General features: G+C 50.8%; 2 protein-coding genes across 5 annotated transcripts in view; one reads left to right on the top strand and one right to left on the bottom strand.

Annotated features, from left to right (window-relative positions):
• Window positions 1-309: 309 nt before the first annotated feature.
• On the top strand, window positions 310-5,276 carry RLBP1 (retinaldehyde binding protein 1). Its single transcript, XM_030497420.2, has 8 exons — window positions 310-622; window positions 1,459-1,502; window positions 1,778-1,906; window positions 2,128-2,329; window positions 3,250-3,428; window positions 4,107-4,265; window positions 4,617-4,727; window positions 4,823-5,276. The coding sequence occupies exons 2-8, from the start codon at window positions 1,491-1,493 to the stop codon at window positions 4,979-4,981; spliced, it is 951 nt and encodes a 316-aa protein (XP_030353280.1). The 5' UTR covers window positions 310-622; window positions 1,459-1,490; the 3' UTR covers window positions 4,982-5,276.
• A 2,006-nt stretch (window positions 5,277-7,282) lies between these two features.
• The window catches only part of ABHD2 (abhydrolase domain containing 2, acylglycerol lipase), a 39,368-nt gene continuing 32,244 nt past the window's right edge, over window positions 7,283-14,406 (bottom strand). For all 4 annotated transcript variants that reach the window (XM_030497296.1, XM_030497297.1, XM_030497299.1 and 1 more), the window contains 3 exons: window positions 14,243-14,312; window positions 13,326-13,410; window positions 7,283-12,318 (listed from right to left, as the gene is read on the bottom strand). In XM_030497296.1, the coding sequence (XP_030353156.1) occupies window positions 12,122-12,318; window positions 13,326-13,410; window positions 14,243-14,312 (352 nt within the window). In that variant the 3' untranslated portion in view covers window positions 7,283-12,121. The remainder of the gene's footprint in view (window positions 12,319-13,325; window positions 13,411-14,242; window positions 14,313-14,406) is intronic.

The raw sequence follows: 14,406 nt of genomic DNA, 5'->3' as shown, positions 1-14,406 counted from the left end.
AAATATCACTTGGAGCATTGTAAAACCATATTGATCTGCTCGTGCTTTTTCATTCTAAAAGCTGAAAGGGGCCCCATATGAATGCTGGTTTGGGAGGAGTTGGAGACCCCTGGGGCGGACCAGCCCTTGGAGCATCCTTTGCCATGGACTGTCCCTGGAGCTAGACCTTGCCAAGCCTTTTGGGGCAGAAGCTATGGAATAGCCCTGACCCGCTCTCCCCAGGGGAGCAGGCAGGGATGGCAGCCTGCCCCCCGCCTGCCCCTGCCCCGTGCTAATGAGCGAGTTACACAACAAGAAGCTTTTATACTTGGTTAATCGGGTCCGGCATCCCCGCTCGCCCCTCCACGCACGCTCGGGCTGGCCGGCGCAGCCCCAGCGCCCTCCTTCCCTCTCCTCAGCTGCCTTTTGTAATGTTTTAATGGGGTTTCTTGCCGGGGCTGTGCTGACTTAATTACAAAGCTGCAGTGAGTTGATGCCTTGTGACGGTCTAATCCCAACCCGGTGACTCTACAAAGCTTTTGCCTGGCTATCTCCCTGCTCCACTTCGGCCTTGCCGTCTGTGCATCCGTTTCGGTCCCCGTGTACTGACTCTTTGTGGACTGTTCAGCTTTTCCTCTCCCTGGTGAGTATCCAGGGCTTTTCCCACCTGAAATAACTGCATTGGAGACTGTCATCCATCCCTTAATGTGGCACTGCTGGGGTTGGGATTGGTTTTAGTGCCTGGGAAAAGGGGATGCTCAGCCATTCCCTGGGAGCTGGTGGGGAAGAGGATGTCCTTGGGAAGTAGTTGAGCTGGAGCCAAGCATCGCTTGCACTGTCTGGGCTTGGAATCACTGCAAAGGGCAGGGGCAGGGCTAGTGCTGGAGGTAGGATGAAGGCAGCCCTCCTCCTCCTCCTCGCAGGGCATAGGAACAAGGTGTTTCACCCAGTTTGTGATGGAAAGATGCCGCGAGGCTTGTGGTCCAGACTTGCAGCTGGTGATGGGCTCTGTGCTGGAGCAGTGGGGCTCGAGGGTTTGAGGAACACTTTGGGGATAGCAGGGTAGTAAAAATAAGAGGCAATAAAAGCACGAGCAGGCTGCCTGCCTGGCCAAAGCTGGGCACCCACCTCTGCCCATGTGAAGGTGGTCTGAGACAAACAGCGCTGGGTGAGCTCATGGGGCTGGGGGTCCCTATGAGGTGCCCCCAGCAGAAAGGCAGAGCCAGAAGAAGGATGAAGGTGTCAGATGATCAATACCCACATCTTTAAGCTGCTTTTGCAAACATCCCTTGTGTTTTTTAAGGCTGCTGCCAGGCAGAGATGCAGGCAGTGCTTGATGGAGCTGAGGAGGGTTGGGGGTGTCCTCTGGGCACTCATCTCCACCCTTGTCTGAGCAAAAGGGGCAGGGGATGGGGCATAGGAGGGATACAGAAGCCATCAGGATCCCCATCACTGCTGATTCCTCCTTCCCTCTCCCAGTGTCCTGCAGCTGACAAAGGACAGAGGACGACATGTCTGCGGTTGTGAGTACTGCCCCTGCGCTGCCCTGTCCCCTGGGCTCTGAGCATCCCCTCCCTGCAGTGCTGGCATGGGGTGCACCCCACACACCCCTTACCCCCCGGATGCTCTCAGCACACAGCCCATCCCCATCCCATCGCACCCCCTTGGGTGCATGCATGGAGGCTCTGCCCTTCCCCATAGCTCCCTACCCCAGGAAGGAGACCTGCAGTGGGGCAGGGAGCCGGGGGGGGGGGGGGGTGCTGTCTGTGGAGACCCCACATGTTCTCCTCACCCCCAGACGGGCACCTTCCGCATCGTCTCGGAGGAGGAGCAGGCCCTGCGCTCCAAGCTGGAGCGCCTCACCACCAAGGACCACGGCCCCGTCTTTGGAAGGTGCGAGAAGATCCCCCCACACACCCTGCAGAAGGTGAGGGCAGATATGGGGAACAGGGGGGCAGGCACAGCCTGGGGCTCCTGCTCCTTCTGGGGGGCCAGAGGAGACCCTCAACAGGCTCTTGCATTGGGTGGGATGCACTTACACCCAGGTAGGGTGACCCTGCCCTTCCTGCGCTAGGATGCTGCAAGGAGCATCACTGCATCCCCCAGCTTTCGGGAACCTAAATGGGGTGTTCTGGGGTGTGTTTCCAGGCGAAGGACGAGCTGAACGAGACGGAGGAGCAGAGGGAGGTGGCGGTGAAGGCGCTGCGGGAGCTGGTGCGGGAGCGGGCGGGCGGCGAGGAGGTGTGCCAGGCCGTGGCCGAGAAGGTGCAGGGCAAGGATGACTCCTTCCTGCTCCGCTTCATCCGCGCCCGCAAGTTCGATGTGCACAGAGCCTATGACCTGCTGAAAGGTGGGAGAGGTCCTGGGCTGGGAGGCTAGGTGAGGACAGGGGTACACATGCACCAGTAGCTTCCAGTCCTGTGCTTCCATCCCATGGCATGGGATGAGGATAGAGGATAAATAGAAGGCGGCAGGGCTGGGGAGCTTGTGATGCAGGGGAAAGAGTTGGGATGGGGAAGAAAATCAATGAAGGTGATACCAGGCATCCCACAATGCCAGGGCAGTCCCATTCCTTGCTGATTTACTGGACAAAATAGGGGGAAAAAAGCATTTGTCGGTGTTTCGTTTGTGCAGCAATCCCAGCTGGTTTGGGCTGCATACCCTGGGGATGCCCGTGTCCTTCCTATACATGCCACTTTGTGCCTCTGTAAGGAGCTGCTCCTGCATCCACCCTGATGCTTCTGTGCACGGTGCCTGGTGGGCTCAGCACCCCTGGAACCTTGCAAGGGCTGAGGGCAGATTGAGGGGCTTTGTCATCCCCTCCCCACGCTGGGAATGACCCATATGGATGGAGGTGGAGCAGGAGGGCAGCCCGGGGAGGTGGCTGCCTGCAGGGACCTGCCTGGCTCCGGCTCCACTCTTTGTGTCAGCTGGGGCGATAATGAGTTGTAATTATCAGCGCTGGCTCCCATTGGAGCTGTTTTGTTTGCCTGCATTTTCCCAGGAGGAGATTCCTTATTTCACGCCCGCAGGGAGCCAAGGGAGGGGAGCAAGGGGAAAGGGAAACGAGGAGGAAAACGTGCGTGTTGAGGTGTTGGAGAGGAGCCTGGTGCAGGATAACATGGGGAGAGTAACACTGAGCATGCTGGAGCTGGTGTGCTGCTGACCCGTGTGGACCCCAGGCACGGGGCTCAGGATGGATGTCCCCCCATCGCCAGTGCTCTGGTGGCTCCCAGCCTCGTTGTCCTGCTGATTCCTGCCTCTCTCCAGGCTACGTGGGCTTCCGCCAGCAGTACCCGGAGCTCTTCGACAACCTGAGCCCCGAGGCCGTGCGCAGCACCATTGAGGCCGGCTACCCCGGCATCCTGTCCAGCAGGGACAAGTACGGCCGGGTCGTGATGCTCTTCAACATCGAGAACTGGGACTACGAGGAGATCACCTTCGATGAGGTCAGCCCAGCAGAGCAGTCCCAATCCCGCCCCTTGGCACGTCTGAGCACAACATCCCTATGGACACATAGGCATGTGTCCACACACAGCCTCCAGCCACCCTGGTTGAAGCAAATCTGTAACCCTTTGCATTTATGCTTTGAGGGATCCTGGGAGAGCATGGTCCATCCCAAAGGGTTCCCTTCTGTGGTCCATCCAAAAGGGTTCCCTCCTTCCCCCTGATGTGGTGCAAGGTGCAGGCCAGATTTGGGGTGTGCATCCCCCAGCCCAGGTAACAGGGGGTGAAGAAAGTCTCCACACCATTGAATCAAGGTTATTTAGAAAGGAGGGACCAGCAGGGCCGAGGAGGAAACTGAGGCACAGGGCACAGAAAGGCCCTGTTGGCAAAGAGGTCTCCAGGCGTGTAACTCACAACTTCTCTTAGCTCTGTTTTCTGCTCAGCTCTGAATTTGACCACGACGTATCATTGATCCAGATCTGACTTGAAAGGGGAATGTGGTGGTTGTTGAGCATCCCCTGAGATGCCCTCCCTGCTCTGAAGCCCTGGGGCTGGCTGTGACAAGCAGGCTGGAGCCAAGCAGACCCTGGCTAATGCTCCATGGGACCCTTCCTGGGAATCTCCTGGGGTCTACAGGAGGGGAGACCTAACACCAGACCCTGCTGTCTCCTCTCCATCAGATCCTTCGTGCCTATTGCATTATCTTGGAGAAGCTACTGGAAAACGAAGAGACCCAGATCAATGGGTTCTGCATCATTGAGAACTTCAAGGGCTTCACCATGCAGCAGGCATCAGGGATCAAACCCTCTGAGCTCAAGAAGATGGTGGACATGCTGCAGGTGAGGGCAAACAGAGGGCCCTGGGGGAGCAGAGAGCTGAGGGAAGGGAGGCAGCAGGACTGGCAGGGTTTGGACCAGAGGCCAAAGGCACTTGGCTCTCCCCTGCGAAGGAGGACAGCAGAGATGTGGCCATGCTCATGGAGTAGGAGCTATGACCCATATGGAAGGCTCTTTAGCTTTCCTGGGGCTGGGATACCTGATCCTCCGGATCAGAACACAGAGGCCATCAAAGAGACAAAAGGAGATGGGGCGAGGAGAGCCGCGGCAGTGCCAGGGTGTCTATCGCTGCCTGCCCAGCTCCACACAGACACCACCATCTGTAACCGTCTGTGTCTGGGTTTGGCATCCCAGGACTCCTTCCCAGCACGGTTCAAGGCCGTCCACTTCATCCACCAGCCCTGGTACTTCACCACCACCTACAACGTGGTCAAACCATTCCTGAAGAGCAAACTGCTGGAGAGGGTGAGTGTGGGAAAGGGAACCCCGAGGCTGAGGCATGTCCCTGGGTGAGACAGCAGCTGGGAAGCTCTGCCCTGGTCGCTCCCATCTCCCTCCAGGTCTTTGTGCATGGGGAGGAGCTGGAGTCCTTCTACCAGGAGATTGATGCTGACATCCTGCCAGCAGACTTTGGTGGCACCCTGCCCAAGTACGACGGCAAAGCAACTGCAGAGAAGCTCTTTGGGCCACGCATCGAGGCTGAAGACACGGCTCTCTAACCCAGCACAACAGGCTCAGAGGTGGCTCTCTAACCCCAGCCACCTCCTTCCCGTAGCATTGGTTGGATGACTGCTTGTGATGAGGTTGCTCCATGCCTGTCCTTCCTCTTCCCTGCCCCAGACCAGGCAGCGGGCTGCCCGGTGGCTCTGTCTCTCACAGGCAGAGCATCCTTCCCTCAGGAGCCAGCACAGGAAGGAGGACACCAGCCCTGGAGCTGCAGTTGGGGGACAGGAGAGCGTCTGCTCTGGGAAGGGAGGGCTACAGCGAGGCAGAAATAAAGTGTTGAACAGCAGAGCTCTGGGGTCGCTTATGGCATGCGGCAAGGACCAGGGGTGCAGGTACACCAGCTGTGCTGCTGGTTCTGAGGAGGCCAGCAGTGTCAGTGCTTGGTAGCAGACCTCTGTCACCCCATCACTGACAGTCCTTTGGCACAGGGGCCAAGGAACCAGTGGTCTCCACCCTCCCTCCATCCCAGAATGAGCATCACCCCTGCCTGCACAAGGCCCCCCAGTTCCCAGGCATCTGCTCTAACCAGGAAAGAGAAAACAGCCCAAAAGATGCAAGACCCCAGGCTCTAATTCCTGCTCAGCCAGGCAGGGAAAAGGAACAGAGGCTGCAGCAGCCACCAAGACTAGGAGATGGATTTAACCACAGGAGAGCAAAGGACAAGCAGAACATACCCTCCTGCATCCTTCAGAAGCCTCAGCACGGCTGTTTCTCATAGCACTGTGCTGTGGGAGGGAGTTCAGCCAGGGGAGCCCTACCAAAAGCCACCCTGGAGGATCCTTGCCTGGAAAACCAGTTGTGCTGATGCTAAAGCCAATTAGCCCTTGCTCATGTGGAGCCAGCAGCACTGGGCTGGGGAGGAGGGAGGCAGAAGTAGCTGTGTCCCAGGCAAGGAGGTCTGTGGTGGTTCATGAGGCAGGCATCTCCACCAAGGAGCTGTTCCAGACCACCTCCTCCCTCGGCCAGCAGCGGGGCTTGCAGAGGAGCAAGCTGCTGGTCTCTGCCCAGGTTACCTTCTGTGTCACCCTGGTCCTGCAGCATGCCCTGTCCCGCTCCCTCCCAGCTCCACACGGGCACCTTTCACCAAGCAGAAGCCCAGACCCAAAGGCAGCCGGGCTGTTGGGTGCTGACAAGAGCCGCATTCATCAGGGCACTGGCTGCAGCTCAAACCAAACAGGACGTGGGCTCCGAAGCTGCGGGGAGGATGGGGCATGTCTGGGCAGAGGCAGTGGGGTTAAATGTGTGCGAAAGGCACCTCTCTGCTGCGTTTGGCTCCTCGCTGTGCAGGGCCGGGAAGCAGCTGGAGCCATCCCAAGGAAAGCATGCGTGACAGCTCTACAAGCGTCAGGCCAGAGCAAACACAACAGCACAGCTTGCTTGGGAGACAGAGCAACTGCAGCGCGCTTGTAAAAACAGAAGACAAAGGCCCATAGGCACAGAGGGGAACAGCACAGCGCTGCCTCTGGGATTTGGACGGGGATAGGCGCAGCTCTTGGGAGGTCCCTGTGGTTGCTTAACACTGCTGGGACAAGTTGTGAGCCGGGAGTTTGCTTTGATGGGGAGACAGGGAAACAGCATAGCAAAGAGAGCAGGGAGCATCATCCACGCATGCCTTGGCTTCCCCCCACAGTGACTCTGAAGTAGATCTAACAGCTAAATTACAATGGCCAATAAACTGGAGATGGAGCCCAAAACACTGCCTCCCACAGAGCAGTTCTCCTTACAGGGAGGAGCAGCAATGGTCCTGGTCCAGCCTGGCCACCCCAACAGCTCACCAGGCCCAGTGACTCTCCACATCTGTCTCACTGGAGCTGTAGGTAAAAAACTTGGTGAGCTCTTACAGCCCCTCGAGAGGTGCTTTTGGCAGGGCTTCTTCCTGGGCTCAGAGATGCCATTGTCCTGGCCTGAGCTGCTGCTGTTGTGTGTTTCTTCTGCCAGCAGCTGAGAGATTAGGAAATCCACCCTCTCTTAAGTAGGGAAGAATAATACATGGTGATTGCTGCAGAAACATGAGCCCAAAGCTTTGCCACATCCTCCAGGGAAGCTGTCATCCCAGAGGAGTCCTTCTGTGCACTGCAGGAACCGCTGGGCTAAAGGGTGCCTCTTGTTCCTCCTTCAGCTAAATCAGATCTCACGACAGAGGGAACATGTTCAGTTGCCCAGTTGCATTTGAATCACGATGTATTCCCCCATGAAATGATCCTCTCCCCACTGCAAAGGGAGCAAGTGAGAAGGCACGGCCTAAGAGCGACAGACTCCATCACCCCATAACACTGCACACAGTCACTACATGGAGCACTGGCTTCAATAAGTCCTTTATTTTTAAATAAAGAAATCCCACTGAATCAAAAGATAACAAAATCACATTTTGCTTTGCACTGATCTCCATTTTACACCACACAGAGAACAAAAAATCAAAGAGAAAAAAAATCAGACATTGTTTTATATATATTTATATATCTCATTTGAAAGGTAAACATCAGCAGATATAGAAAAATTGCATTGCTAGTTGCAAATCATCTCCCCTGCAGCCGTCAGCTCCAGAGAATCCGACTCAGAACATGGCAGCAGGGAGGGTGTCTCAGGATATGAAGCTGTTTCAGGGCAGCATTTAGGGATGGTTGCAGAGTATAGTTTTGCCAATTGGAAAGTATTTTGATAGCAAACTGCTCACCAAGAACATCAGAAGCCACTCGGCTGTTCCAACACAGCTGCATGGGCAGAACAAGGGCACAGGTCTGTTCCTTCCTGAGCTCTCTCCACACCTCTTTGGCTTGGGAGTTTTGGAGGCAGAGGTTATGCTTTCTCAAGAAGAATGTCTAGTGATCTGTCACTGGGAATTATAGTCAAGCTGATGAGTTACACAATGAGAAAACATGCTCTTTCGGGAAGCTGCTGACTTGGGCTGAGCAGTAGGGTTTGGTTATATCAAATACAAGTGGGATTTGTTTGGCCTTTTAAAGACTTCCCAGTTGGCAGGAGCCGTTGGAAGGGTCAAAATCCCAGGAGAACTATAGCAGAGACCCTAGAAGAAAGTTCTGTATCTAATCAAAGCTCTTGCATGACCAGAGACAGACAATGCGAGCTTGTCATTCAGACAGAAGCAAGAAGGTTTTGTGTAGAGCTACCTTATGGGATCAGACTCCTTACTGGCATAAAAACTACCTGGGTTAGGCAACGCTACTGGGTGAGGAGGAAAGAAAAGCCTTTATCCACAAGTGATGCAGGGTTGGAGCTTCTGGAGAGTGTTAGAGAGACTTGAAAAAGGCTGTTCAATCAGCAGAGCCAACCCGACAAACGCTGCCCTGGATTGCAGTGTTTGTGTCCATTGATTAACCAGCAAACCCAGGAGTAGACATGTTCAGAACACAACAGTGCAGGATAACCCTAGAAACCCTGCCACCACAGCATGGAAAAGCTGGCAGCTGCTTTGATTCATTGATGGCACTTAAGCTCCCCCACCAGCTGAGAAAGTTCAGGTCAGTGTAACACACATTCCCAGTGATAAAGGGGTTACAACAGTCACAAGGCACCCCTCCCTTGGGCTGCTGTTGCTCTGAGGCATTCTAAGCCTGCAGAAGGTCCTCACACCAAGAGGGGTTGTTTGCTCTTCACCTAGATACTGCTTTGAGTCACTGTGGCTCTGGGACCTACTCAACCAGCAGACCCACCTAAGGAATAAGGACACACGGGGCATGACTCAAGCCAGAAACAAGATGATGCTCTTCGCAACAAATGACTTATACACGCAGCACAAGGCAAGGGCCTTTTCTGGTCTCCTGGAAAAAGGCTGAGAAGAATTTCAATAAGCTCCAGGCAGGCATAATATTTCTAGAAAAACTTGGAAGGAATCCAGGTGACTAAACTGTTTGGCAATTAGATCCTCGAGTTGCTACTCTCTGCTCTTTCTTTTGAAGCAGTCACTTAGGCAACCTACCTCCAGCTACACTGCTGGAGAGTTAATAGACACAAGAACTTTGGGATTGTAAAGTAACAAATCACATGTTAAGCAAAGCAAACCCTCCTTCTATGACTCACTCCCTACTGCTAGAGGAGCAGAGAGCTGAAAGCGACCCACTGCTTACAGACACTGTTATTTTAAGCCTTCAAATAGATGGTAGCTAGTCATAGGCTGCCCACAAAGGTCGTTTAAGTCAAGACTCACTTGTACAGTGCACATTGCCAGAGGCGTCTCACATCCTAGTGTCTGAAAATTCATTTACTAAAAAGCAAAGCCCCCAAAGCTCTGAGAGAGCTGTTACTGAAGTCTCTAGATATGCTGATGCCAAGGGAGGAGGAAGGAAAGGGCAAGGCACCACATGCCAAAGGGCTGGGGTCTGAGAACTTGTGACAGACCCAGGACAGATGACACAGGTAGCTTGGCTAAATTCAGTACTGGAGCTAATAGTTCCCAACATCTTTGCTTAATGCCCTTTGTAACCTGCATCTTCACAAACAGGAACTGCAGGAAAACACTCAGGAAAACAACTGCAGGGAAGTTCATGTTTGCCTTTACAGCGCAACTACAACACTGCCAGACCCATCTGAAAACACCTTCAATTCAGAAGGGACCATTAAAAATGCTGGCAGACCTGATGTAGTGGAAACTGCAAGCACCCTGTGTTCTGTAAAGGGACTTGGCCAAAAAGCAAAGGCAAAACACTTGCTTTACTCAGCATTAACCTTCCCAGCCAGGCCTCACCCTCCTTTCATGCTCTGGGCCAGCCAGCTGAACTGTTCTGCCAGTCTGGGGTCCTGGGGAGTAACACAGAGCTTCAGCCACTTGGCGAGCTGAGCAGAGCATCCCTCCTTTTGACAAGGCTCTCAAGTTGAGGACAGCAGATACTTTGCTCTCAAAGGAGCTCAGGTGCACACTGATCTTTCTTTCATAGGTATCCACATGCTGGGTTATATGATGGGCTCTTCACCTCAACAGCAGTATCAGTACTAAGGACTCTTCCTCTAGAGCTGTCCCAAGTCGATACTTAGCACAGCAAAGCTGTATTGGGGAAGGACACATGAAGGATGGGAAGGGCAGCTTTGCTTCCTCAAGGCAGACAGCCACAACCTGCGTAAGCTACAGCTGTAGGATATGATGAGAGTTGAAACACTTCTGAAGTTGTAACCCACTGGAGGTAAAAATCACGTCCCTCTACACACCTAAATTTATACCGTATCTATTTGATGTGTACAAGTGTTGTTTACACTTCACTTCTTGCAAGCAAGAAGGTATTTAAGTCCTATCCAAAGAATATTACATGAACAGCTACTTAAGCAAAAACCTGAAGTGTCTTATGACAGATTTTAGCCATGTACAGATGCAGTATGAATAAGAGGGTAACAACATAGAGACCAGATATCCATCAGCTAAGAACATCCTTGCTAACTGATGCCTTCAAATAGTTCTTAAGGAATAGCCACAAGAAAGGCCAAGTCTTGCTATAGCTTTACTTGGCCACATCTTTTCTTTGAATCAAAAAGGAAACCTGATTTACTAACAAGATATCCACAGTTCATTGTAACAGGCCAAGGTGTCTGGCCTAAGGCAAATTAAAGGAATTTCCTGATATGATAATGCACCTTTGCTACAATAGTTCATTATTGCTTTATTAAAACCCACCTCTCCAACCTACTGAAGTTCAGGGACAGGGCAGTCCAGAAAGCTTGTTTCCCTATATTACCAGACTGATGTCTTACAGCTTGTTTCACCCTTAAGCTATAAACTAAAGTGCCTGGAACATAGACCAAGTCTGAAGCAATAAAGTGCTAACGGATGTGGGAAGTGTGACAGGAGAAGAACTTTACTGACACTGTGATAAAGCAGTCCTAAAGATGGATTAATGAGACTACAATATTGACAGAATAAACAGTAAAAAAAGATCTTTACCACAAAGTTGCAGTCTCCAGATTGTCATGGGACAACTTTCCTTCCAGGGGATAGACTAGAGTCATTAATAGCCATCTTGGCACAGACTATAACACCACTTGAGGGGAAAAGCACAAGTGAGTAGGCATCTTTCCTGCCAACAGCTTTAACACTTCACACATTAAAACTAGAAGAGGATGTCTGGTTGTGAAAAAGGAATCAAGTGAGGAAGAGCCCAATGTCTTACTGGAGCCAGCAATCCTACAGCCTTTACATAGATATGGAAGTAGTTAGCCATGCAGAGATACCATTTTAGTTGCACAGGGCTAGAAAAACCAGTTACCCACCAATTGTAAGGCAAGTCATGTGTCTGAAAACCATTTGAGAGTACTTAATTCTCTATGAAATATGCTTAAAGACAGACTGAGCTCATGGAAAGATCCTCCAGATTCTTGATCACTGGTTTCCATTTGGAAGCCAAAGCCAGCTTTAAAAAGCCCTGGGTGAAAGAAAAATCCAGTACAAAAAAGATGATTACGTTTAAAAAGAGGCAAAGGTGACTGACCTAGTCTTGGTGTGAGAACATGTTTACATAGAAACATTAAATGGTATTACCAGCCTGCGGCTTTGATTCTCAGAGTTCCAGCATAAAGACACCCCAATCCACAGACAGCTGAAGCATGGAAAAGTTAAGTATTGTTAAACTGATTCACTTGTGTAAGTGCATTCCTAGGAACTAAAAGGCTTCCCCTTGAGATGGTGCAAGGCTGGAACTCCATTTGCAGTCAAGCATCTGTTTTTCCAAGCCACATTTTAGTGGCTTAGAGACTGAACAACACTCTGGCCTGTGGCTTGGTACAGGGTTTTTCCAGCACCAGGACAGAACAGAGCCATAGTTACCCTGTCATCTACACCTAAACAAATGCTGCAGATCAAGGTTTTGACCAGCAGGAGAAGAGATTTTGCTATTTGACACTTCTGCTATATTAAAGCAAGCAGTGTTGGGCTCAATAACCCTGTAACAAGTCACAGACAGCAACCTCATTTTTCAGACAGAGCAGTAAATTACAAACCCAAGTGACTCTATATGCAAAAATGCTCTGACCAGATATTAACCGTTGCTTTAGCTCCACTTTGCAAGAAAAGATTGCGATCAAACCCCAGCCATAGGATATCAAGGAGAATGGTAACCTGAAGCAGCAAGTGAGGGAACAAGATGTTCCCAAAGGGGGAGATATACTGAAGTGATCTAGAGTCTTTGGGCCAATTACTCCGGGCCAGATACAGCCTGCTCTGTGTCTGAGCAGTGAGACTTTGTCTTCTCCCACTGGCAGATGGCATTGGCATACTGTACCACCAGCTTATCCATCCAGGTAAGAGGTTCTGGGAACAGTACAGACCCCTCAAAAAATCCCAGGTGACCTCCATGAAGGGGCAGCACATGCATGACATTTTCTCTTTTCTCTGTAAAACAAGAGGAAGCAGACAGTTCCAGAAATTTAACATCTTGGAGCTGAGAATGAAACCATCTTAAGTTGCAATAAATCAATTTGACCCTTAGCATAGCATCTGAACCAAAATCACTTGTAGGAAGCAGAAATGCAGAAAGGTCACAGCCACTTTGAAGTTGAAAGCACATAACATTACTGCTTCATGGAACAGGGCAGTCTGCAAGAGCAGATCCCAGTTAGTACAGAGGGTGTCTGAACAATGTCCTTATTTCCATAAGAATACTCATTCTTTAACAAATTAACATCTTTAACTCACATACACTGGAACTAGAACTGTTAACATCATGTCAAGCTGCACTAAGCTCTCATAGGACATCAGCCACCTTGTTCAATGTATAGTGAGAAAATCCCTGTGCTTGCTTCTATCTGGAAGCAGCTATGGATGAATTCTACACTCACGGCTTTCAACTTGGAAAAGAATGAACCCTGCTTCCCTCCCTGTGCACCCACTACTTGTGTGATGAAGCAGCAGCCAGCTCCCTCTTCTGAGCTTCTAGAGATAATTTGCCCTTTTTTCCTTGGCTGAAAATAGACAGCTCACAGAAGTCTTTTCAAGTTCAGTACTAAATAACACAGCCCCCCTGCTTTTTCAGCAAAGGGGGCTGTCCATTCATACCTGATCAGGAATAACACTGTAATTACCCACCTTTCTACTAAATCCCAGAGAGGAATGAAGACATGAGGAAGCATTTTTCTATTAGAGAATGTAACCTGAAGATAACCTGCTGGCTATCAACACCAGCCAAACCAGCAGAAAGCGCCTAAAAGGACTCAAGTTCCTCCTGATCAAGGTGAGCCTTGTTAGTTCTACAACTGGTGATTTAAAGAGGCTTAGTACACCTCACAGGATTACAGGTGTAAGGAGGCACATTAAGCTGCTTTGAAATCATAGATCATGATGTGGTAAGGAAGCTGCAGGTATACAAATATGCATAGCTAGAGGAGACTGTTTCAACATACCTGAAAGACCTCTTGGAATTGACAGAAGACTCTCATGCACAAGAGGGTCATCAGCAGCATTAACCAACAGAAGAGGAACACAGATCTGCATCAAGAAACATGGCAGAAAAGGAAAAAATCATTAAGGGATTGGTATTTCAATTTCAGTCTGCCTACTGTAAGAGCATCTTAGCTTAACTCAATTTAGACATCTTATTTCAGAGCTGCTCTGTACCTGGGGAAGCATCAGAAGAGCAGAAAAAGTCAGAAGACTGGTGGCTTTTCACCAATGCAGCACTTTTAAAACTCAATAATAACAAAGGAGCAGGGGTGCATCTGAACAAACACAGATTGATTCACAGATCTTCCCCATTCTCAGAATTCAAATAGCTACACCCTTTTCCACTCTGCACATCAGGCAGCTAGCACCAGCTCTGTTATGGACTCCTTGGTTAAAGTCCAGGAAACTCCCTTGGAACACCTCCATCCTCTGGCTCAGTAGACCAAGGAGGCATTAATCTTCCAGTTCCACTTCTGCAAAATTTTGGTCTGCTAAACATCTGCCTGCCAGACAGCATCCTGAGCCTCCTCCACAGTATCCAGAGTAAGCCCTTCTTCCTTGAAGCTGCAGGCTCTATGCCACCACCTATTTCCCACCTTATCCTCATACACTCAGAGCAGTTCAGCTGAATGAACAGCTTTATCTAGATCACTCGGGTGCCACTACTTGTCGGAGTTACAAGCTCTTAAGAGCCCAGAGCATTTAGGCCCAGTATTAGAGGTAACAAGAACTGAAATCCCACTATACTGTACCTGTTTATTTCTGAAAATCCCAGCTCAGACAGCTGGGTGTAGGTATTGACAACAGAAACCATGGAGCGCTTTCTCTGCAATAGGAAAATGAAGGTACAAGAGCAGTCTCTACTGCAAGAGCTTACCCTGTGCAAGTAACGCAGGCAGCTTTCTTCTTCATAGTATTCCTTCAGGGAATTGTAGCCATGGAACTTCCTGAAATAGAGAAGACTCTCATTGCAAACACCTGCCTCTGGTACCCATGTGACACTTAGTTCCAAGTGAGGACATACATGCAGGAATAGGAACG

The sequence above is a fragment of the Strigops habroptila genome, chromosome 9 (assembly GCF_004027225.2).
Source record: "Strigops habroptila isolate Jane chromosome 9, bStrHab1.2.pri, whole genome shotgun sequence".
NCBI classification, from domain to species: Eukaryota; Metazoa; Chordata; class Aves; order Psittaciformes; family Psittacidae; genus Strigops; species Strigops habroptila.
The sequence above is the reverse complement of the archived record's forward strand: the minus strand, read 5'-3'. Positions and strand labels throughout refer to the sequence as shown.

What these genes read in the sequence shown, in the direction of transcription:
- RLBP1 (XM_030497420.2), top strand. An exon ending in AGATGGTGGACATGCTGCAG is followed by an intron (nt 4,266 to 4,616) that starts GTGAGGGCAAAC and finishes TTGGCATCCCAG; the next exon opens with GACTCCTTCCCAGCACGGTT. An exon ending in AGAGCAAACTGCTGGAGAGG is followed by an intron (nt 4,728 to 4,822) that starts GTGAGTGTGGGA and finishes ATCTCCCTCCAG; the next exon opens with GTCTTTGTGCATGGGGAGGA.